Source organism: Phalacrocorax carbo, chromosome 18, assembly GCF_963921805.1.
Source record: "Phalacrocorax carbo chromosome 18, bPhaCar2.1, whole genome shotgun sequence".
NCBI lineage: Eukaryota > Metazoa > Chordata > Aves > Suliformes > Phalacrocoracidae > Phalacrocorax > Phalacrocorax carbo.
In genome coordinates this window covers 6348075-6372862 of record NC_087530.1, presented here as the reverse complement: position 1 = coordinate 6372862, position 24788 = coordinate 6348075, and the positions used below count along the sequence as shown (strand labels likewise).

The 24788-nt window shown below is 43.5% G+C and overlaps 2 protein-coding genes across 15 annotated transcripts in view; one reads left to right on the top strand and one right to left on the bottom strand.

Moving 5' to 3' along the window:
- FNBP1 (formin binding protein 1) overlaps positions 1-15218 on the bottom strand; it is a 103932-nt gene extending 88714 nt beyond the window's left edge. For 12 of the 13 annotated variants that reach the window (XM_064468987.1, XM_064468983.1, XM_064468984.1 and 9 more), the window contains exon 1: positions 2945-3034. In XM_064468987.1, the coding sequence (XP_064325057.1) occupies positions 2945-3019 (75 nt within the window). In that variant the 5' untranslated portion in view covers positions 3020-3034. Of the gene's footprint in view, positions 1-2944; positions 3035-14954 lie in introns of those variants that run through there. The other variant, XM_064468990.1, reaches the window with a different exon arrangement.
- A 6858-nt stretch (positions 15219-22076) lies between these two features.
- GPR107 (G protein-coupled receptor 107) overlaps positions 22077-24788 on the top strand; it is a 40137-nt gene continuing 37425 nt past the window's right edge. Inside the window, exon 1 of one of the 2 annotated variants that reach the window (XM_064469070.1) lies at positions 22077-22236. In XM_064469070.1, coding sequence (XP_064325140.1) covers positions 22126-22236 — 111 coding nt within the window. In that variant the 5' untranslated portion in view covers positions 22077-22125. The remainder of the gene's footprint in view (positions 22237-24788) is intronic. The other variant, XM_064469071.1, reaches the window with a different exon arrangement.

Below are 24788 nucleotides of genomic sequence, written 5' to 3'. Positions count from 1 at the left end.
TTGCTATGTGCACTTCTAACTCATTTATTACTGGAATTAGGTGGTATTAGAGCACTTAGTTTCAAAGCAGAATATATTAAAGGCAAAGTTCTCATTTTCTGTGTAAGAGAAGTTGATTTTGGATGTTACCGTTCATCAGAGCAAATGTAACCTGGGAAAACACCCCACCTCAAAACCCTTTTATTTTTTTAAAAAAAAAAAGGTCTTGCCATTATATTAAAAGACCAAGTTACTATCAGCAGGCTGCCTTCCAGTGCTCTGGAGCCTTATAATCAGAGTAAGATATTTGCTGCTTCTATGACAGCTAGTGTATTCAATTGATCTATAAGACACCTTCCTTCATTAAACATGACACTTCCTGAGCTGGCACTCAAGCCTGCGATAGGTTATCGTCAGTTGAAACGTACATTGCAAAAGTCTGAAGTACATGGTGAGATGAGTTAGTCTTATGAGTAATGCAAGAGAGAGACAAAAAAGAACAGTGTCTTTGAGAATAAATAATCTACTCATGGAAAGTAAGACGCATAGGGATACAGCAGAAGATAATGGGATATTAACAGAACAACTGGTCCTGCTGCAGAACATCAGAAATGAGAAAATTTACTTTACCAGAGCTCAAGACTAAATTGTAAGGCATCTGCATGTATTGGATGAAAATCTCTTAGTCAGGATCCTAGAGACACAAATGCTTTAGAAAAACACGTGCCTGAAATGAGACTGAAGGTTCTGAACATTGCCCTGCCTTGCACAGAGAGGGATGCAAACAGTGTGACAGATGTTCGGAGAGCAGAGTCAGCATTACTAAATTAAGCACAATGATCTAAATTTCTTATTAACCTCAAAAAACAGCCAAAGACCCATAACACAGACAGACATAACGGGTGCATAAACAAAAAGCCCAGGGCTTCAGCCCTTAACTATGCTGAAATAATTGAAATTACTCATAAGCTTTAGGGCTACAGAATAAGGTTCAGTCTTTTATAAAATGGGATTTAGTTGAACAGTGGTACAACATACAAGCAATTTCTAAAATGTCAAATACACTAATGAAGATAAGTAGTCTAAGCAACATTTTACACCAGTGCAAGTGCTTTGCAAGACAAAGTGTATCATAAGGGCTTCATGTTAGAAGTGATAGTGGTGGCAAGGTAAAAATAAGTCTCATGAGTTTATTCTCTCTCTAAAAGTAAAAGGCTGTAATTTAGGCAAAAATAAATTTCACTACAGATAAAGTTTCACTCCAGTTAAAATCCCCCAGAGTTATATAAACTTTTCATGTCTTTGCTTTCTTGTCACCTTTATAGTTCTTATTCCATTGTATTTTTCTGTCTAGGCTGAAGAAAAATCACATGGTTTACAAACTTTAAATCAAATATTTCAAAACACAGGCATTAAGTTAACATATATTGTCTCATTCATACAATAGTAATGAACAGTTTCTCTTGGGACAGGAAGATCAAAAAAATACTCGTTCTGTTTTGAATTTAAGAATGCAAAATATAGGATCAATGTCGTCCTCTAAATCTGGACTTAAATATAATTCTTAGGTAAACTGAACTGCCTTAGAAAAAAAAAAGAGGGGAAAAAGCGCCTTCTGAATGTTCAAGCTCAGAAATGCTTACTCACAAAGCAATTTCAAGAAATAAGAGCATCTATCACCCTCAAAATGAATGAGTCACTATCATAAGCATCCAGCAATATCATAACAAGCAATCCAGAGCAGTCATACAGATTAAACTGCTCTGTGGGACTGAAACAGGAGCTCAGATGTTCATAAACTTTGTGAGAGGAAGAGCCCACAGCTGAAGGGTGACTGCTGCAGCAATCCTGCGCAACCACTGGCACGACAGGACCAAGGACTCCCCAAGCTTACAGTGGGCCTAGAGACTCTAGTCTCAATATACAGCTGCTCCTTCTCACGGAAAATCCACGGGTCCCTTGGCAATCTGTATCAACTCCCACTATTAAAAAAACAATGTGCCAGCCTTCCTCCTCTTCCCCTTTCACTCTTCCTCATATGCTTTGCTGACTTCAGCTTTCATCCATTACACTGCTGCAGTTTTGCCTCTTGAATTAAAAAGCACTTGAACACAGAAGAAATGCTTTTGTTTGAGGAAGAACAGGAACCTCCTGTCCAACCTTCGACTTGGACAGATCAGAGCTACTGATCTTCATACAGCAACTGGAGCTTCTGGGCACAGTTCCCTGAACGTCCCATGACTCCCCAACTATTTTATAACACAGGGATAGACCATTTGCTTGATGAGTGGTTGAATCATGTAAAAAAATATGAAAGAGGATATTGACTTGAACCTACTAGATGTTTTATCTGCCAAGCAGGGAAAGCAAGTTTGGCCTCTGAACCAGACTGATACAGAGGAGAGGGGAAGAGGACAACAAATGCCTGCTTACCTGTGTACACAGAGGGTGAGGGAATTTCTCACCATTTGACTAGAACATCCCCACATCCCCTCCCACAGCAAGGACAATACGGTCATTCAGTGCTCTTCAGTTGTCGTAATGACAATAGCTTCCACTTAAAATAGCCTTTGGAAGCTACAACTCCGGTCCAAAGGTTGACTGAAACTGCTACTGCTCTCAGTCAATAAAGGGAAAGTAAAGAACTTATTTTTCACAAACCCTAAAGTTTAAGCCCATCTCCCCAAATGGAGTTTTGGCTGCTGACACAAACTGGTGGGCCATGAACTGGTTGGGCCAAGGAAGTTTATGTTATGGGAGAATACTTTGGCAGAGCATCTCTCAAGTAAATGTCTTGAAGATGAGACCATCTGCCAACTTCTACCAGGGACATTCAGTATGTCTTCACACACTTTATTTTACAAAGAGTCACCCTAAAACATTCCATCTTTTATAAAGTCCTCCAGCCTTCTGAATATATTTGTAAAGGATTCCAATATTCTGTAAAAAGGAAATTACTGCTTACCTGACTTGGTGTGCAGACTGAGATGGACCGAGACAAAGTAGCTAAGAACCAAGAGAAAGACTGAAGAAACATCATGTGGTCTACCCCACTTTTTTTTTTTAGTACTCCTGTATATGAATGACATTAGTAATGATCAGTAAGCATATCCAACAAGGTTACTGACATATTATAGTTAGTCTGTATATTAAATGCTTGTAAGCAAGAATTAAAGCTCAGTCATACTGTTTAACTCCTCATTCAAGGTAATGAAAGGATTTCCAGAACAGCTGAATGCAACCATGACACATTTTTCCTCAAGAAATTAATGCATAATTGTAGCCTCTGTAAATGCACAGAAGTAAACACAATCTTAAAATTTTGCAAAATTAAGACATAATACAATATGCACAGGAACGCATGTTTCCTCAGTGGTGACTGTGGTTAAAAAAAAAAGTTATTTCCTGGCTTTAAGATGCTTAATTCCACTAATGTAATATTTGTGACAATCTCTATTTTTGGAACAGCTATGGAACACATACACAAAGGAGAGAAAACAAGTTACAAATGCAATGCCATGAATAGACCCATATAGTTCATGCATTTTTCTTTTCTTCCCTAAGAGAATCTGAGCATTAAGCACTGCACCACACAAAGGAAGTATACTACAGTCCCCTTTTTTAAGGGTGATTTGAGCCTGTGGCTTTTTTCTTTTAGTTTTGGGTTCATCTTCTGATTATTTTCAAAATTCTCTTTATCCAAGAAAGCCTCCTGAAGTGCATTACGGCTTATACATTAGTCCCAGACTGTTTAATTTAGCCCTAATACCTTGAGGAAGCTTCAGGATGGATTGTTGCTATTCTGATTAAGGAATCAATCTCACCCCCTGCTGAGAGGTTAGATGAATGCCTTGCCCCCAGAGGGAAATCAATATTGCTCCACTGACCAGCAACTTCCAAACACCGCATGTGCTGGTGTATCATGAAGAAAAAAGCACTTCATTCTTGCATTCTAATCATAAAATTGGTTCTGAATTTCCATTATTCTAATGCTTTTTTTTTACTTGTTCAACTCTTCAAGAAGCATGGATTCTAGCTTTTTACTACTCTGCCAATATTGCAGCTTTTTTTTTTTTTGCTCCCAGGGATTAACCCACAAGCAAACCACAAAAGATAGCTATACCAAGCCAACAACAGATTCAACATTCTGTAATCGTATCCATGAAAACCATACTTATAATATAAAAGAAGAGATCTTCTGACCTTTGTGTGAATGGAGGGCACTACTTTGTCATGCTGTTTCTAACTATCACCTACTTCAACTCAACTGCTAATAATCAAGGGAAATATAAATATTTATGTTGTTTAGCTCAGTTAAGATTTTTGTTAGCTGGAACAATTCAACACACTCCCACAAACATTAAATGTTGGCACTATGATACCCAAGCTTTCTATTTAAGATAAAATATTTTTGAAAAGTATCAACAACTATGTAGATCTCAGTCTCCAAAAATGCCTAAACCAGGCACATGTGTTTCACAACAGTACATTTCTTGCAAAAACTGTCTTCCTTCAACAATTACAGCTTTCCTATTTCAAGGTAGTTTCATGTCAATCATACTGAACCCCTGGAAAAGGAGCTTTCAACAATTTTATACATTATACAAGTATAAGGATGACACAGACAAGAATCAGAGTAAAAGCGACAATACAAAACAGAAAAGCAGCCCACAGTTATCCAGAAGAAGAGGTGTAGAGGTGCTCACAGCTCACATAGTGCTTTACCAGGAACAGATGCACGCTTCCGCCCTTCCAGAGGTGTTTCCTGGGCTACTTCATTGCATCTCAGAAGACTGCATGCAGCCACACAGCCAGAGAAGCATTATTTTGTCTTTAAATAGAGTTGGAACCTATCTATCCCCCCATTCCTAAAATAAGGCTGTAAATCCCCAGGGCACTGATTTAAATAGGAACCGAGTCACACATGTCACGTGATACGCATTCTCATTACCTAAAGGATAGGCTGGTGCACTTGCTCAGCTACGATTCTGGTTTTCAGGTAAAGCATGCAATAATAATCTTTAAGCGCTGAATGTCTTGATCACCCTGGGTAGGCTGGCTGTCCTTCAGAAGAATGTAGCCTTTCTGATCAGCTGATGAGAGTGAGCAAAGTAGCTACTGACCAATACATATACTACTGAAATGTTCTGTGCACACCAAAAGCTGAAGTAAAGCTGAGCTATGTAGTTCTTCAGCTTTTACATGTTAAGTTACAAACATATGCCGAAAAGCATCCTCTGTGAATCACAGATGTTTCACAACTCTTTGGAGTTGTAAGGAAATAAAAGGCTCTTGACCAGCATATACAACCCTCTCCTCTCACCCTTTATTTTTAGGCTTTTCCACTGACAATACACGAGTAAAAGTATCTCAGACTGTTATACTTGGGAGAGAGGCCGGATAGGCTCTATCATAGCTCTCCCGGTTCATCCACTGCCAGTTTTATTTCTACTACAGCAAAACCTTAGTTACACATTCTTAATGAATGCCACTCCTACAAGACCCACATTTGACAGATCAACAGCCCTCAAGAGGGCAAGAAATATTTCCTTTCCCCATTCAACTTTTGTTTGGGAAAACACACTTCCATTCACTCCCTGCTGCATGCCAATAATTTTTTTCCTTCTGTAAATACAAGATAAACGTGTTAAAGCATTTATCTCTGCATAAGAGAAAGCATAATGCAGACTGAAAAATATTATCTAAATGCATTTTAAACTTGTTTGCTAAACAATTCCTCAAAACTTTCTGCACAGAATGAGTGGATGAAAAAAAAGCAGTGCACACACTTCTGGATAAAGCTCTCATTTCGGGATGCGGTCAAATATTCTTTCACAGTAAGTTATGCAACCACAGAAATCAACGTACACACATTCAAACCAGTAAGTCAACTCTACTTAAATATTACATGGAAAAAGCCACATAAAAATAGCCGTGCTACAAAACCAAGCATGCAAAGGAGGACTGCTAGGTCCCTTCACTACTTTCCTGTTTTATTATCTAATCTTCATTTTTGCCCCATGCTTCTTCCTTCCCCTTGTGCACCCACTACACTTTCTCCTGATCCCATCAAACTCTTGCCTTGCCACTCCTAATGCACTAATCCCATTGCACATGCTGTCTGACAGCAAGTCACAATCCCACCTCTCCTTCCCAGAGTCCAACCCTGCTCTCCCCACATGCTCTCTATCCAAGCTCTTTCCTTGTTATTTTTTGTTTTGTTTAAACTTCCTTTCTCCCCGAGCTCCTTTCTGCTGTTTCCTTTGCTGAGTTACTCCCAGTCCTCTCATGCTCCCCAAGTTCGACATCAGAACAGCCAACTCAAATTGTCTCTCCTCAAACGACCCCATTCCCATCATTTTTGGCACTCCGCTCACAGGAACGGTTCCTAGACTAGCAGCTCCAAGTTTCTGTAACTAGATCCTAGTCTGAGCTCTACTATTTCTTCCCCACCACATTTGGTCTCCTGAATCTGCTAGGTTCCATCTCTGCCCCTATTCCTCACCTTTGGGTGAGCGTAACAGAAGAACCAGTCCATAACAAGACAAGAACCATCAAGGAAGCATAAGTGGTCAGATGGACCTTTAGCATGACTCAGTACAGCCACGCCTTCCATCCCCTTTCCCTCCTAGCTATACTCCACTCCACTTCCTCCCAACTCACTGACCCACAATATCTCCCTTAATACAGCCCAGACCCAACTTGTGCAGGACCGTGTTCCGGCCAGCCACCTCCTCCACACCGCTGGGTGCCAACGAAGGAGCCTGAGAGCACAAGAGGCTGCCTGACTCCACCCTGGCCTTGAGCAGCCATGACATGGGAAGTCTGGCTGCTCTCTTGCAACGACCGGACTGAGGCATGTTCTGCTATTCCATGGCTGACTGCATCATCTTGTCCCACAAAAAACCCTCCAAGGCCAAAACACGCTCAGCACACACTGGAACTTCTAAAGACTTCAGCACTAATATATTCACCGAGTACTTGCAAAGCAGTATTTTTCCAAAGACTTACAAGTTTGCCTAATTTGGGCAGATTTTCTCAAGAACAGCAGAAGGCATATCCCTGTTAAACAGCTATTGTCTGCCAAATTTCAAAACCTTGCTCCAATGAATGGGAGCACTACAGCTTTCCAAAACCAAAGAGGCATCGTGTTTAGTATGTGCAAGACACTAGCCTTGGTAACAACTGAATAATCCTGACTAATCTGAAATACAAAAAATGTGCAGCAGGCACAGAAAAAAAGAAAACTGCAGTCTGAGCACTCTAACGTGGAAAAAAATTAAGCAGCAGAAAATGGATTGCTTCAGAAAGTGTTAAATAAACTCCATAATAAGAAGAGCTACCAGCTCTGTCTACAATATAGAACAAGACAGAGAAAACTGTCCGAGGTACCCAATAAGTAATTTCTCAAAGTTAATTGACGCTGAGCTGCGCTAACTCCAGGAGTCCAGTTCACAAAAAACAGTAGTCTCAATATCTCTGCAAGATGGTCATTCTCCTGCCACATAGGTCATACTCCTTTATCTGTGTATGCATAGACTCAGTTCAAGGAAAATAAAATTTTTGACCTATAAAATGAATAACGTATAAGATAAATTATAAATTGTACCTGCCGCTCACAGAAGAGTGAGCCTAAACACTACAAACTACTCTTCCCCTTCAGCTACATAAACATTACTAGCAGCACTGATACCAGCCTCACTGAAATGGTAGAGTTAAAGCATTTGGTTTAAAACCTTTTTAGGCACCTTGCAGAAGCACTTGAAAAATACTGATCAAGAGACAGCCAAGTGACACATATTTAACATAAGAAACCTCTATTATTTCAGCTATAACAAGAATGATAATCCACTATGGCATTTCCTTGGGATTAAGGACTATCTGGATGACTTGGTAGCTCATTGGGGACCATCTTTCTAAACCAGGCATTAACTCCTGAGAGACTCCGTTTCAAGTTTTATTGCTTTACTGGGTTTCTAAGGGTGTCTGGGGGATCACTGTTGTTCTTTTGGTTGTTTTTCCAATCAGGCTGTCTCTTCCCCAAACAAATTAAGGACAACATTGCAACAGAACTGCTTCTTTACGTGCTTGACAACATGCATGTCTGCTTCAGCAATCCGCAACGAACAGGGGGCAATCAACGTTTCAGTCTTGCACTGTTCTGTGCTGTAAGTAATCTAGAAACCCCATCTACATTTTTTCCATTTTTAGATGCAAAAAGAAACATTTTATTTAATAATGCCAACAAACCATTCTTAACAAACTGAGCCAAATGAATTATTGACTGGGTTAGTAAAGTTATCCAGACAACACAGAGGCAGAACAATCATGAAAAAGTTCCAAAGGGATCCGAATGACCCCTACAACACGGCTTGAGAAGAAATACTAAAACCGTCATATCCTGTGCATACCTATGCGCATACATACAACATATATACTACTGTTTCCCCATTTTGTATTTTAGAGCCAAACCCGTTGTTTGAAAAAAAGGACAAAGACTGCAATATGCCATGAGACGAGAGTGGTTTTTCCTCTCACATCTACTGGTTTAAGCAGTAAGCCAGCTTGCTGTTTAAGAAAAAGTGAAATAGAAACATGGAGTTTCTAGGGCTGAAAGGAAGAAGACAAGTTTCATCTGAAAAGTGCACAATTATACTGAAGGGGGAAGTTATTTTAAAATATTTATATGAACACTAAGGAAACGCAACAGAGCACTAGATTTTGATGGCTGGATTAGATGCAGTGTATAACCAATCTCAGAAGCATTATTTCCAAACAAGATGAAAGTGAATTTCAAAAACTCATTAGCGGGTTACCTTTCCAGCAATCGGCAAAGGCAATAATGTAAAGCATGTTATTAAGTTACAGTGCAGCAGTGGCTCCTGCTCTTCATGTGGGGTACGGCTTTTGAAATTCTGCTTTAAAAGAATGTTTCACAACATGAGTAACACTAATGAGCTGCAAAGAGTCCAGAAAAACATCGTCTCATGTTTGACTGCCTTCCCATATGGTTCAAGAAAGCGGGGGATCTCGAACAGCCACAATATAAATGGGAAGAGTCTGTGCCTGAAAGGAAAAAAAAAAAATATATTCTGCAGTCTTGACTCACCCTGAAAGATCGTAAATCCCCCATTCTTTAATGAATAGGTAGGAAATACAAGAATAGGTCGGTGACAATATTATAGAACTCCTCTTTTTTAAAGCAAAGCAGAATTGTAAACAAAATTACTCAGACATTCATACATTAAAGACCCAGCAACTCCTTCAGGTACCACAAGGGAGTATTTTTACTCCTAGTGCCTGAAAGTACCAAGGGGCATACACACGCAGAACTCCATTCTCCCTCCAACCAGCTCCTGCGAGCAGCAGGGGAGTCCCCACACAACAAATCTTAAAGTTTAAAAATAAACTACTTTTAAACTAATGAAAAGGACTATGATAGCACTAATTTTAAAATGCACATAACTTACAGGCTGCAGCAGCCTGAACTACCACTCTGCGCTGGGCAAATGCACAAAGGTGCGTCGCCGAATTAAGATACTGTGTAATGATTCAACTTCTATAAACAACTACTCAGTAATCTGCATATACAGGCTGACCACTTAAAACAGTGAGTGATCCGCTGTGAAATAAGGAGATATTAACGTCAGACTATTTTGCCTCCTCAAAACTGTCCAAATAACTATGCAGAATACTTCGCTAATGAAAAGCGTATTTTGCTTTGAAGTACCCATCTCCAGCACTCTGCGTCCAACTTCTACTAAGAGCCTTAGAATAACCAAGCCAAAATTATAAATATGATGCATTTATTCCTGACCTCATCTCTCAATTTTTTTCAGCTTCGCACTGTATTTGCTTTTAGGGTGCCTTACTCTGGGAGGATATTTTATTTTTGTGGGTGAAATTCCAGCCTCCACAGAAGTTTCAACATGTTACTCAATAGAAACCAAGATTCTACTAAATACAAAGAGCAGAGGGTCAGGGATGCACAGCTTTGCCTCTAGGAGTTGTCTGAATGATGCCAAATAAGTTTCAACTATTCACAGCCAATTTACAGTAAAACACTTTTCAGAAGAGCATTTGCCAGTCACTACAGAAGATTTTGTAAGCTGCAAACAATTCACCCACCCACCTTTGAAGGTTAGGCCCGTCACCTTATCTAATGGAAACTCTCAACTCTGATTATGAGTTAACTTGTGATTTTGTAGGTAAGGCTCAACTTCTGATCAGTGTCCTTGTCCCATCAGAATCCAGCTCCTTTTCCTTTCAGCCTTGGAGAGTAACAGTTAATACACAAAACCAAAGAATTGGCGGGGGTGGGGGTGTGAGAATGGGATGGGTGGGATGGCACACACACACACAGAGATTTCTATTGTATGCAGTCAACTATAGTGGTGCATACAATAAAACTAGATGCTGGCTTAAGAAAAGAATCAATATGTTAAACCTAGATCCAGTTCTGTAGATCCTCTTCTAGGGAGAAAGCCCACAAAAACAGAGCCTTCATTTGACTACTGTGCCCAGGTAACAAACACCACCATGTAACGCCACCAAGGTCAAAATAACCTGGGTACTCCAGATGGTTTCCAAATGCGAGTCACCACCACATGCAACACCCATACATTATAAACACTATTGCAGAATAATATGGCATTCAAGCAAATTTAAGAAATGCAAGATTACAGCTGTTTAAACACAAATTCTGGTGACGAAATAGAGATGCAAGTAATGAAAGAGGAAACGATTCTTCAGCTACAGATAGCAAGCGGTGCCTTCACGTTCAAGAGTTGCACCCGCGTTTCATCGTCTGACAATGAGGATGTAGTTAAGAGAACATGGTCTACAAGAGTCCCACTTGTTTTAATAGCTGAAAATAATAACTTGTCAGAGACAATTCACATTTATAAGTAGAATAAACTTTACAAGGCAAATATAACCATATCCACAAATTGAACTTTTTCATACTAAAGCATACCGGAACACACTACAAACAAAAGGCACAGTCCCCAAATATCAGTCACATGAGGAGTTGGCCAACAAAGCCCCTTGCGTAAGTACGGCAAATTAAGTCCTTCAGAAACACATAATATTCACCTTCTCACAGGCTGAAAGGACAGTGACAGCTGTCAGCAGACACTCAGCTTTTCACAAAGGTCAAAGAAAAACTTTATTAAATCACCTTCCCCCCGTCTTTTTTTAAACTTTACATTGAATGTGGAAAAAACCCAACAACAAACACACAACGCCTGCAACTCTGAAACATTTGTAACAAAAAGATTAATCTTCTCACATTTAATCACTTTACCACTTGCACTTGCCATGCAGCGTGACAGTCTTCTGAAGAGACAGTTTTTCCACAACCACTTAACCACAAATTTACATGTATCTCCCCCAAACTACACGCTATACCAAAACTCATCATCAGGAAAGCTCATTCCCTTCAATACACCAACCATGCAGCCACAGCTTTTTCCACTCAAAAGACACGGACCGGAGCGCTGAGGTTAGTTTTAGCTCAGTTTGCTATGTAATTCCTACCACTTGCTTCAAGAGCTTCAGACCACACAAAAGGACACTGGTGGGAAGCGTAGCACACAGTAGCATTTTACTAGCTAAAGCACCCTTCGGAATAGCTGTATGTGCCATGCTCTATGTTCTTCCGCATTACCCAGAAGAGGAAAACAGTGAAAGATCCAAGCATGCTTTTACAGCCTATTGTCTCCAAAGCTTAATTGACTGGAGGTACAAGTCAGGTCTGTACACATAATCTTTACTTACCACTTACATTATCTAAGTATTTAGAAAAACGTTGCCAATTTCAAGAATCAGATATGAAGTAACTATCTGCTATACCCTCCTACCTGTTAGCCCTTAACACCACTCTTGAAATGGGGTGAAAAAAAAATTGTTTCGCCCTTACAACTGTACTTCGTTCTTCACCCACCGCTTCTTCCTCCAGCTCCTGTATGTTTGAAGTATAACAGGCAGAAAAACTTCTGCAGGGGATGGGTAGCCTGACAAACTGCACAGCACGCAGAGCAGCCGCTGCTGCCCTGTACAGCATGCTTACACAGAGGAAACTCACAGACGGTTACATGAGACCTTCAGGTCTTGCTCTGTAACACTGGATTGCTTGGAGGCCCCAGATGATCTCATTATCCCAAGCATTTAGCCTCATACGGGACATAAATGCTGCATTAGTACCTCCAATAATTCTGCTGGTTATGGGTCCATTTAAACTCACGGGGCCAAACCTAAAATGAAACTCAGTCTAGATTCAAGTGAAACATCAATAGGAACTTTGCAATAGCATTTGCAAGCCAGAGGCACAGAATACACTCACATCACAGCACAAGTCTGTCTTGGGAATAACTTACATGTTGCTGAAGGAATTTTATTGCTTCTGAAGTACGGCTTTCTGCAACTTGCTCTTTTTTTTTCCAGGAATGAACAGAAAACCTACATAGATCCATGCACATTAACATTCTACATGCTCTAAAGAGGAAGCGTGATTTTACTTCTCCTTTGCTACACTTAAAGGGGTGAAGCATGAACATGCATCCAGTCTGATAGGTCGGTGCATCAGAGACACAGGGTGCAAGTCAAGCCCCATCGAACAATGCTAACTAAGCTTTCTAGAAAATTTCAAACTTCTAAACTACAGTTGGAAACACTTGTTACTGCCTCAACTGACAGTCCATCAAACGGTTGCATCAAAACATACACCAGTCACATCCTAAAACAGGCATTTGTTGCTTACAGCATCTGTTCCTAAATATCATTCCCTGACTACTTAAGGCAAACACTAAGTTCTAAGGTAAATGGAAATTTAATTTTGTTTAAAAAAAAAAAAGCATACCATGATAAACAAAAGGAGGTAACATTAAATACAGGTTGGTTGTGTGGTTTCCTTTCCCAGTGAAAGGGAGAAGATGGAGAGAAAAGTCAGCGTTTTGGCCTAAATACCCAGAAGACTAGAACACTGGAAATTGATGTGTTTTCAAAACTCTGCCCAATTTAAAATAAAGCAACTCCTGCCAATTTTGCATCTAGAATCATGTAATTTGTTGGTCCCAACCCTTTTCCTCAGTAACCTGCTACACTTCTCAAAGTACTACATTGAAGACATGAAAAATGGCACTTTCTGAAGACAACTTCACAAAAAAAAAAAAAAAATATTTTTTTGGGGGGGGTAAATTATGTTCCAAAAGCAGTTTGTAACTGTTACAGAAGACAAATATATTACTGCATATACACCTGCAAAGGTTACATAAAACAGAAACAACTATTTACAAGCACTACTCTACTACTACTGCCCTTGTGCAGAAGCATCTCAGTATGGCTTGCATACTTTAAAGAATGCAAAAATAACTAAGTCCATATCGAGAATTCACAATGTATTTTCCTGTGTCAGAACTGTTATGCTGACTCTTACTTTAATTCAACTCAAACCATTTCATCTCCCCCCAAAGCATCCAAGGTGCAGAAAAAGAAGGCAACTGCAGATTTTCCCATAAACACTCCCATGCAGCAGAGCTGGTTATATACTGATGAATTAAAATAGCATCACTACAACATTTCATCGGTATGTATCACCTTTCTTTCTCTGGACTATACAAACGTACCACAATAACCTCTCAGTAAGCATTTGCTCCCTAATTTACTGTCTAGTTCTAACCAGATCTAGCTATAACGTGACTACAATGTCACAGCAGAACGGGATGCTTGCTGAACTGTCTGCTGGAGCAGGCCAGTAACGCATCCAGAAAGGGCAGCAATTCGCACATCCAAAATAACCCTTTCCATCCAGGGACAGTTTAAAAGCTCAGATATGTTTACACCTTAACTGGCCCTGGTTACTAGCCACAAACATGAATACAGGAGCGAAATCCTGCAGTGCTTTGCAACCCAGATGACCCTCTGCCACTCCTTCCTGACTTCTCCATTCAAAGCACTATTTCCCTTTTTCTCTTCCCCCCCTCCCGAGCAGAGATTTGTCCCAAGATTTTTAATGCCCCACAGTTCTATTAACAACCGCTCGCAGAGTCTCCTGTCCACTGCCTCAAGCCCTCAATAACAGGTTCTGCTCCACGCTCCACCATCATGCTGCCAAACATGGCTGCATCATGTCCTCTTTGTGATTGAATATGTATATCTCTCTTGCCTTTCAAGACTTCTTTTATCTGCCCACCCTTATTTTCTCAGATTAGCAAGGGACCATTCCATAGCGCTATTATCCATTTTTCATTCCTTTTAACAGTTTGGTATTTTCCAGTGATGTTCCATCATAAACTAAATGCATTTATACTTTCCAGGCTCACTTCAAAAACAATCAAGGAGCTTTATGCATTAAAACCCTCCCCACTATTAAAACTACTTATTTACCCACAACAGAAAACTCTTCCAATAAAACCCTCCGTCCTTCAAAACGAGCGTGGAGGGAAAAAAAAAAACACCTCACCAACAGCGAAAGGAAATTTTATCATCTGGCTTTTCTTCCCTGCAGCTCCCTCTCCTGAAATTGGACCCCCTTGTATATAAATCGACCTCGGAGCCTCTCCTCCAGGCTCTTGCAGGAGGCACACACACAAAACCCACCCCAGCCTTTGCTCGAAAAGCCTCCCTCGGCTCCAGAACCGCCGTCGCTTTTTGTACCGTCGAACGCATATTTTAGCTGAAGAAAATAAATAAAACTACGAAGTCACCGCTGGGATTTCCCTTCCAAAAGTTTCCAGAAAGGGGAGACACCCCCGCCCCCGTCTCCCTCCCGCCACGGCCGGACCCCCCCGCGGAGCCCCTCACGGCGGAGCCCCGGCCGCCCTGCCCCGCCCCGGCCCCCCGCACCGCACCGCGGCCGGTACCGGCCCCTCCGCACGGACCGTTATGACACGGGGCGGGCGCAGCGCCCCGCGGTAACCGCCGCAACGGCGACCCCGCTCCCGCCCCTCACTCCCTCCCCTCATTCCCTCACTCACCCACAGCTCCGTGCCCCAGCTCATGGCTCCGCCGCGCCGCCGGCGCTGAGGGGCGGGCGGGGGGCGGTGCGGGGGGGTCTCTCTGTCCCACTAGGCTGGAGCTCCCTTCGCTCCCCGCGCACGGAGGGCCGGTCCCCGGCGGGGCCAGGAGAGGAGCGGGACGGGGCCGGTCGTTGCTCACCGCCGCTCCCGCCTCATCGCGCCGCAAAATGGCCCGAGCGGCGCCGCGCGGGGAGGCGGTGGCGGAGTGCGGGGGGGTGGGGGGGGCGCTTGACAGCTCCGGCGCACTGCGCAGGCGCTCCGCCGCGGCGGGAGGGGAGGAAGGGAGGGAGAGGCCGCCACCGCGCAGGCGCGGGGTCCAGTCAGCGCGGCCCCGGTCGCCGGTGGTGGCACGGAGACCCCCGGGGTCCCCGCCCGGGGAGGCGGCGCGGCGCGGGCAGCCCTTAGTCCGCTTCGCTTTGAAGCGGGCCGGTGCGCGGGAGCGGCGGGAAGGCGGCCGGCTGGGCGAAGCGGGCGCTCCCCGCCCGGAGGGCAGCGCCGCCCGGCCCGGCCCCGCCCGCCCTCTCTCCCTCAGGTGTCGCTTCCCCATTTCTTACCGCCCTGCTCTCCCCGAGCGAGGTAGGGCTTTTCGTTTAAGCAAATAGACCTGCTTTGACCATTGGGAAAGGGGGCAACCGCCCTCGAGAAGAAGGAAACCCACACCCTTAAAACTGCCTGCTAGGGCTGACTTCTTCAAACTCACCTACCCAAATATATATAGATATACACACACACCAAAATAACCCAAATCCGGGAATATTAAGTCCGCCATCTGTCACCAACACGCTCAACAAGCAGGCAGGAAAATAACCAAATCATCTGCCTTTGCATAAATGTGGGTTATTGTAATGATTATGCAGACCTTACAGAAAATGGCCCATTTCCTTGCCAGAGAAATAAGATGTATTTTGTGCTCATCTTCCTCTGTAACAGCATTTATCTGAGCTGTGTCACTTAATCTGATTTTACATTTCTGTTTTTCAGCTGCGAGAAATGTAAAAAGAGCTTTAGCTTGATATTTTACATTGCTATATCTGTTCCTGAAAGATTTACATGGGGGGAAAAAAAGGGAAGCACATTTATTTACCTGAAGAAAAATGTGTATCTGCTTATAGAGGGTGGGGATCCATTTGATTGCAGAAGATAAAAATTGACCAGCTACTACAAACATTATCTGCTTTAGATTAATGCACTTCTTTCACTGATGCTTAGCTATTACCCTACATGAGAAAGGACAAGAAAAGAATAAGTTATTAAGCAATTCCAGCATTTAGAACAACAATGAAAACAAGTGTTATGCTAATAACTGAATTGCATTTATTTTTATCCTAGTTCAGTTGATTTGAACATAAGAGTAGGATGCTGCTCCTCACACAGCTGCCTTTGAAGGGAGATATAGAACAGGCAACGCTTTTGTTCATCATTAAAAGTTATTGCTTTTAAGGACTAACTTCATAACAACTAAGAGCCACGCTGTTCGACTCATCTTACAGGGTACTTCTTCCTGCTACTGCCAACATATTTAAATATCTGAGCCTGCTTAAAGCACAACAAGTCTTTCAAGGGTTTGTGCTTCCACAGACTCTCAGGGTAGGGGCATTGAAGCCCTCCATCCTTAGACCTACATCCATCCAGAACGCATTGCAAAACCGGACAACACAGTTGCATCTCGGCTTTTTTTGAGAGCTTAATCCATAAATACTTGGGTAAAAAGAACGTACTGGGACCAAACAGAAAGCAGCACTAGTATCATCTGCTGTGGAATTTCCTTCTGCACAAAGAGCTGGGAGGGGAACAAGGCAAACCTGTTACACCAGCACGGGCAGGGAAACCTGTCCACACTGAAAGATAAAATGTTTAACCACTTACAGAAAGATAAAGGCCAGAAATACAAGTTTTGTATTACGATGGTACATTAGAGTCAACCATGCCACAACCAGGAAGAGTTATGAAAATTTGTGTGGACAGAGGTTCGAGACAAACACTAAAAAGGAATTCTGGATATTTCGGGGAGGAGACTTTTTCCTATCTCTGTCTTTATCATTTACCCTGAACTCTCCAAGACAGGGACTGCCACTTACGGTATTGCTTTGAGTTGTACAGTGCCCAAACAGCAGAGCCTGCAGCTCAGTTGGTCCCTAATTACTAATGTAATTAACGATGGTGTGAGCATTAAACCCCTTTATGCTCAAGTAGGATGCTGGAAAGCTCAGTAGGTCTTAGCCTCAAAAGAATAGTTCAATTATTTCTCACTTCATTACTTAATTTGCACAGTCCCAATCTAAGCAACACAGAAGCTGGTGGGAGTTTTCCTTCGGCCGCACTGAGAACAAGACCATGCAGATCTGTTATCTAGATACTGGCCTATTCCTGTAAATTCTGTTTACCTCTCCTGTTGTTACGATTCAGAACACTCCCAGAAGTAGATCCTAAGCCCAAGTAGAAGCAATTTCCTTTATAGAAGATCGATTGTTTAGGAAACCCCAGTCCCACTTGAAAACAGCCAGATGAGCTGCTAAATGATTCAGAAGGTATTTAAAGGAGATAAATCCCTAAACTACAGTTCAATCTAAACCCTTTTTCTCTGTTTTTGTTTACTCATGCAAAGCAAGAAAAATCACAACTTTCAGATCACGGACAAGCATTTCTAGCTTTCAGGATATAAGAGGAAAAGGACCCACCTTTCCCCCCCCAGAGTTATCACCCTTGCAGCTGCTTCCCTTTTAGTTTTATAATTCTACCCAGATCACCCACATCCAAGGCAAGGAACGTAGATGTTGCTTGTAACCTCTCATACACTGGGACCGAAACAGCACCAGGAAAGGAAGAGGACACACCTTTCCCTAAGGCCATCACCATCACAGCTGTTTCCTTTCTGCTGTTACAACACTACACAGATCATTCAAACACACAGCAGGAGACCTTGGTTCTCTTTAAATGCCCTATCAAGGCCCAGAGGGGCCTAATTAAGACCTGATAAACTTTAATGGCCCTGACCAGTCTCACCTGTGGCCTCTACCCACTCCCAAGGACTCAGGAGCTCCATTTAAGCTTTGGCCTGAGGGCTTACTTGTTGAGGGGTGTTGTAGGGGTGTCCAGCTTAGTCAGAGCTCTGGCTGGGCCTGGCTATAGGCCTTGTTGCTGTAGAGCCTGGTTTGTATCTGGCTGATCTCAGATCTGCCTCATCCCTGTGAGCCTGTCTAGCCGTCACTAGATTGTGTCTGGCCTTGGTGCCATCACCTGAAATGTGGATTGGCTTCTCAGCTCAGCCTTGCCCTTGTCTGGTGTTATGACCTTGCTTGATGACAGGGACTCTCGGCCGCTCCCAGCTGCCGTCCCTGGGCCTGCCCTGCTTGCCTTGCTGGGGACTGTGGGGCTGGGCCCTGCATGGTGAGGCTCCTGCCCTGCCAGCTGCGTTGTCCTGTCTTGCATGTGCTATGTCCATCTCCCAACTCCATGTCCAGCCTTTGCTACTCCATGGTGTGCCTATACCTCGGCTAACAAACCAACACTGTTTCACTCTGTACTGAGGCGTACCTGTAGTCTGTCCCTGTGCCAAGATCCTCCTGACATTGCTGATCCCTTCCACCTAATCTCAATAGTTGCCCATTATATGCTTTAAAAAAAAATAATCTGTGAAGGGTTCTAGTTAGATATTTGGGTACATGTGAAAATATAATGAGGGGGTAAAGGCTAAATATGGTTAACCACAGCTGAGAATAACTGTATTTGCTAGGAGCAGCACATTTAGAGGAAGGCAAATCTTGTCTGGAAGCTACAGTAAAACATATCAATGTAATGATGAGAGTTGCTGTTGTAGCATATTCATTGCAGACAGCTTGCATATTGATAGGGGTGTAAATTTAAGTACAGACATCTTTTAACATTCAAATTCTTAGAAAGAGGCATAGCCAAACTAAACATGTTATAAATTCTAATTTTGAGATAATTTATTCTAGGTAAGTGGGGAGCTTACAATTATTAAAATATCCTAATCGTGAACTGTGACATGTAAAAAAAATTAAAGATCTTCAGACGTTTTCTAGTCTGTGGCATAGAAATCCCTGATTGCTATTAGGAAGCCTCTTCAGGCTAAGAGGGGCTCTTCAGCTGAGCCAGTCCCTAGAATTACAGGGGAAAACCTCATGCTATTTGACCACTGAAGTAGCCAAAGCACGCTGCCTTGGCTTGGAGTGGAGCAAGGCATGAGCCTGCGCTGCAGCTGTGATTGCAAGCAGCTATTTCTCCAGAGTCAAAAGTCTCTGGGTTACCCTGGTGGTCCATGCACATGAATTGTAATAGTTACAACATTAAAAATATTAATTCCACGAAAATATCTGGACCTGAGTTATCTTTTCAGAATGAATTATCTGATGTTTCTGATGTTTGTAGTTAGGTAGGCTTCTTACAATCTGTCGGGTGGAGCTACCTGCGCTACAAGGCCCGATGCTGACAGGACATCTAGCGGCATGGACAAGTTACTGCCCAGAGAGAGGATCCTACTAGAGAAACATGATTGGGGTTTTTGCGTGCTTCCAGTCCAAGTTTCTTTGGCTGATGGCGAGATTCCTGTGTTTAGTTTATACTCTTAGTACAAAAGAAAAAAGAGGAAATTAAACTCTGAGAGGTAACAGGTAACGTACAGTAACATCTGAATCACCGCTGTACAGAGGTGGCATTCTACATAATCTTGCTAATATAAAGGTCAAGACTATCGATTTTTCTCTGCCTATTCTCCCTTGCTTGCATTTTGCTACTTGCCTGGTCCAATGCAGTTCTCTATCTGGCTCAAGATGAAAAAACCTTGCACAGCTGTTACTCCATACACTGAAAGGGAAGAGCAGAATGTTTGAGTTCCAAGAGCTGACAGCACAGGACTCCACACTGAAGAATTGTATTTATTTATTTGATGGCTCCCTGTAAGGGAGACACATCGCGTAGTCTTTCAGTTTTGGGTTTTTTTTAGCAGCATGTTAGCCTAAAAGCCATTTTAATTGCCGCAATTCATGTTTACTTTGCTTCTTGTGTTGCTCTCAGTTTGAGCGACAAAGTCGATGAAGTCGGGCCCAATCTGCTTGTCATTTCATTTTTAAATGGGACTACAGCTACCAGTTTCAAATAATTCAATAGCTGCTATTGAATTATTCCAGAAAGGAAGCTGAAAGCCCTTTGTTTTGTTACATATTTTGTTGTGCTATGTACAATTAACACTCCAAACCCAGCTTTAAACAGAAAGGCTGTTTTTCAGCTGTTTGGACTACCTGATGCTCAGGCATCTGCTCTCACCACAGCTCCCATGAAGAAGCTGAAACTTGCTGGGTGATCTACAGCTGAGCTGGATGTGACAACACCAGACCTCCCTGTGAACTGCCTGGCTGAGGGCTAAGGTGGGGAGAGCTCCAGCCTTTGCCCGGGGGGCAGAGCAGCCCTGCAGCGCCTCACCCCAGACCAGCGCCTGGCTGAGCCACCTCCACGCAGGGTGTTCTTGGGAAGGCTCAGGGCTTCCCTTTGTGCCCCCTTGTGAGAGCAGCAAGGGCCACTGGCAGGGAGGGAGCTGCCACAGCGTTACTGGTAATTTAAAATAACTCCCAAAACACACAAAGTATGTTTAGAGAGGAGAAAATGTTTTATCCTGTGCAGGGCGCAAGGTGGAATATTTAAAAAAATTAAGCGCACCTACTGGAGTTCATTTGGACATTTATACATGACAGCTAACACACCATGCCTGTCTAATACATAACCATTGACCTGACTGAGCATCCCCTTCTTCCACTGGTCTGTATCTTTTCTGCTTAATTTTAAAGCTATAGTGTGATTTTAATTCACTGCCCATGCTCAGTAGTGTGTGCGGGTAGTCCTTTTGTCCCTCAATTGAGTCGGTTGTCGGTTGTCGCGATCTCCCCCAATGGAATTACAGCACCTTTTTGGGCCAGATGTTCCCTTTTACCACTGCTGACTGATTGGTGGCCTTCCCTTATCTTCACAACCTTCTTTGTAGCAGGATGTTTCCACCATCAGTCCTTGAAATGTTACTGATTTCTATTCTTTTGAGGAAGTACTCCTTAGTGAGGCACGTGTTGCTAATACCCTCTTATCTGGCCTAAGCATTATTTACTACCTGGCTAAAATTCTTAGGTGTCAGTTTCTACTGTGATCCTTTCTTAGAATTGTAGAACCACAGAAAGTCCTGAGCTGGAAGGGACCCAGAAGGACCATCAAGTCCAACTCCTGTCCCTGCTCAGGACAACCCCAAAATTCACACCATGTCTCTGAGGCTGTTGTCCAAGTGCTTCTTGAATAGCACCAGGCTTGGTGCTGTGACTGCCTCCCTGGGGAGCCTGTTCCAGGGCTCCTCCATCCTCTGGCTGAAGAACCTTTTCCTAACGCCCAGCCTAACCCTCCCCTGGCACATCTCCCTGCCATCCCCTCGGGGCCTGGCGTTGGGCACCAGAGAGCAGAGACCAGCCCTGCCCCTCCTCCTCCCCTTGTGAGGAAGCTGCAGAGTGCCATGAGGGCTGCCCTCATCCTCTTCTCCAGGCTGAACAAACCAAGGGACTTTAGCTGCTCCTGATACGGTTTCTCCTCCAAACCCTTCCCCAACTCTGTGGCCCTCCTCTGGGCACTCTCCGGTACCTTAACGTACTGTGGCACCCAAAACTGCACAGTGCTTGATGTGAGGCTGCACCAGCGCAAAGCAGAGCTGGACAATCCCCTCCCTCGACTGGCTGCAATGCGGGGCTAGCTACTAATAACTCCTAACGTTAGCCACTAATAACTCCTAGTGTTAGCTACTAATAACTCCTGCACTATTTCCATGTCATCCAAGAAGAATATATATATGTCTGAGTTAACAACAGTGCCCTGGCCACCGCCACGGCCCTCACTGAGAGGCCCGGGGCGCGGCGGGAGGCAGCCTCCGGGCGGGGGCAGCCCAGGAGGGCCCTAGAGGGAGAGAAAAGGGCTGGGAAGGCGCAGAACCCCGGTGAGGGGACAATCGCCGGTGACTGACAGGCCACGGACACCCGCCGGTGGCAGCGCAGGGCTGAGGGACAGCCCCGCCCCGGTCACGTGCCCCCGCCGCCCCTTGACCCCGGAAGTGGCTCGGGAAGAGGATGCTGATGCTGGAATAAACATGGCGGCCCGCGGCGCTGGGGCTGCGCCGTTGCGGGCCGCGGTTGTGCTGGGGCTGGTGCTGCTCGGGGCCGGTTCGGCCGGCGCCCGCGTCCATCACCTCACCCTCAAAGTAAGGTCTGCGCTGCCCCGGTCCCTGCAGGCTCGGCCTCCGGCCGTGCTGGGCTTACTCCGGGTCGCCGGCGGGGCCGACCTGGCCTTGCCCGCTTCCCGCGGGCCGGGGCCCTCCTCTCCTCCCCTCTTCCTCTCCTCCAGCTTCTTCCCGCTGCCTCCGCCGGCACCTCTCTCGCTTCCTGGGCTCTCAGCCTGCCCGGACCCCGCTGTGTCCTGCATTACCCGTTATTCCGCTCCTCTCTCTAACCCCCTAACGTACCCTTTGCCTTTTTGGCCGTTTGTTTCTTAGTCATGGGGAAAGTGTGCGAAGAGGCCTCGGAACTGCAGTGGTTTGGAGGTGTAAATGTTTAACGTCCTGTTAAAAGCGAGGCAGAAAACCGTGTGTGATGAGAGAGGGTTGAACGTGGGGTGCGGGGAGGTTTCTGAAGGGAGTTTGGGGTTGGTTTTGCTTTGAGTCTGTGCTCTGCCGTAGTCTTTGTGTCCTGATTGCTGATCGCTGACTCTGGCAGCCTGTGTGGCTGCCTTATTGGCCTTCCAGATGTAGTTTCGTTGCACTAATCAAGGGATCAGTAGAGGCAGGCGGTGGTGTTGATGCTGACAGCTCTCTATTTTGGTTTAATAAAGTTCTGCTTGTGCTTTAAAAGTGTGTTGTGGTGTCCTGTGTCTATATCTGAGTAAAACCCAGGCATTCAGGATGTTTGGTGGGAAGTGGTGAAGATCTGCAGCTCCAGAGTGCTGCTGCCTGTTGTGTTTTAAATTAAAAGTTAAACAACAAACAGCACAGCTATGTGATAGTGGAGCTGTGCATTTGGGGTGATGCTTTTTAAGGGCTTCTGTGTAGTTTGTGAAGTGCTCTGTAAATCTTCAGGATGAGGTTGTTAACTTTGTTCCTGTTGTCCGCCACATGCAATTTTTTGGCAATAGAAATGTTGAAAGAAGGTAATAAAGGGGTATATGACTAGGACCAGTGTTACTGTGTCTTTGTAGCAGTTTGGGAGAGTGCCAAAGCTTTGCAGGAACTCCCCTTCAGCTTTTGGGAGCTTTTTTATCAGGGGGGACATCCATGACTTGTTAATAGGGAATTCTCCAGACTACGTAGTTGTCTAATGTGCAACCACATGAGCAATGTTCTGCTTCAGGAAAAGTAAACTTTTCTCTGAAGCAATAAATGAGGAAGTTTGTGGTGCTTACATTGTTGTTTGGAGGGATTTGTGACCAACAATTGAGAGCTGGAAGAATTTCCCCAGGGTTGACACTTCCGTTACATAGAAAGCTTTCAAACTGGCCTCAAGCAAACATTCTCAACAGCAAACATTACAGCTTCTCGTTCCTATTAGGGTGTCTCCCAACCACCTGGATCAATTACTAAACCATGTTTGCTGATTTTTGTGATCAAAGTGCTGTAAGGTTTTGGTTTTAGTTTTGTAGGTATGTTGTGTGAGTTGCAATACTGACCTAGCAAGCACTGTGGAAAGTGGAAGTGCATTAATGCCTTTATCCACCTCCTGTATAAACAAGAGCTTAATTGTTAGCGCACAGTCTCTCCCCTTCTACTTCACCCATGGCTTTACAGCGTTTATGTAAACATCAGGCTCCAACAACTGTACCCTTTCACAGTGAAATTTCCCTTCTAGTATGCTTGTCATTAGTAAGTGTGCTTTGACACTGTGCCAAGCTGAAGGCTGCAGCTTTGTGTGAATGTTTGATATTAGGTTCCCTCAAACAAGCTGTTATTTCTTAAGTTAGAATAGCCTCATTCTTGTATCTTTGTAATTAGTGTAATAAAGTGAAGCTTTTTTATGTTGTCAGAAAAACAAGCCACAGTCTGAGTGGTTTGTTGTTCTGAAAATAACTTTTCTTCTTTAAAAAAACATACAAAATGATGGATTTCTTCTGAGTTAGCAAGATTCAAACGCACAATTTCTCTATTAGACTAACCTCATCAAAGGAGACTCTTCGTCAGTAGCAATTGCTATCAACTTAATTAGTTTAATGAGATATTTTTAAAAAAACAACAAACCCTACAAAAATTGAAGTTCTAGAAGACTAGAAACAATTTTCAGAGGTTTCCAGAAGTAGCTGGTGGTTGGAATGTTTCTCTTGACCTAAAAGAAGATATTTTTTTTGTCGTAACAGTTGAATTCTATAGTATTGAAGCCTTATGTTTTGTGTAATTCAATGGCCAACTCAGAGAATGAAAAATTTAAGTTTAATGCTAGTGAATAGCTGAACATGCCCGTTACTAGTGATTTATCAAGAGGAACCATCCAACTGACAATGCTGTGTAGCAGTTGTGGTGTTAGTTTCTGACTGAAGTGAGTTATCTTTGCAATTAACCGGCTTCCAAAAGGGAAACAAACCTCTCCTAACTTATGATATTTTCAAGACTCCAGTTTCATGTTAAATTGTTATTTGAAAGGTATTATTTTTCAGTGGTTGTTTGTAAATACTTGTGGCCTTTTAGTGTTGGTAGGTCTTGGGCTTCAATTGGTCAAGTTAAAAATACCTCTCACAAGAATTCATTTAGTCTTACATAAATTGTAAGTCCTG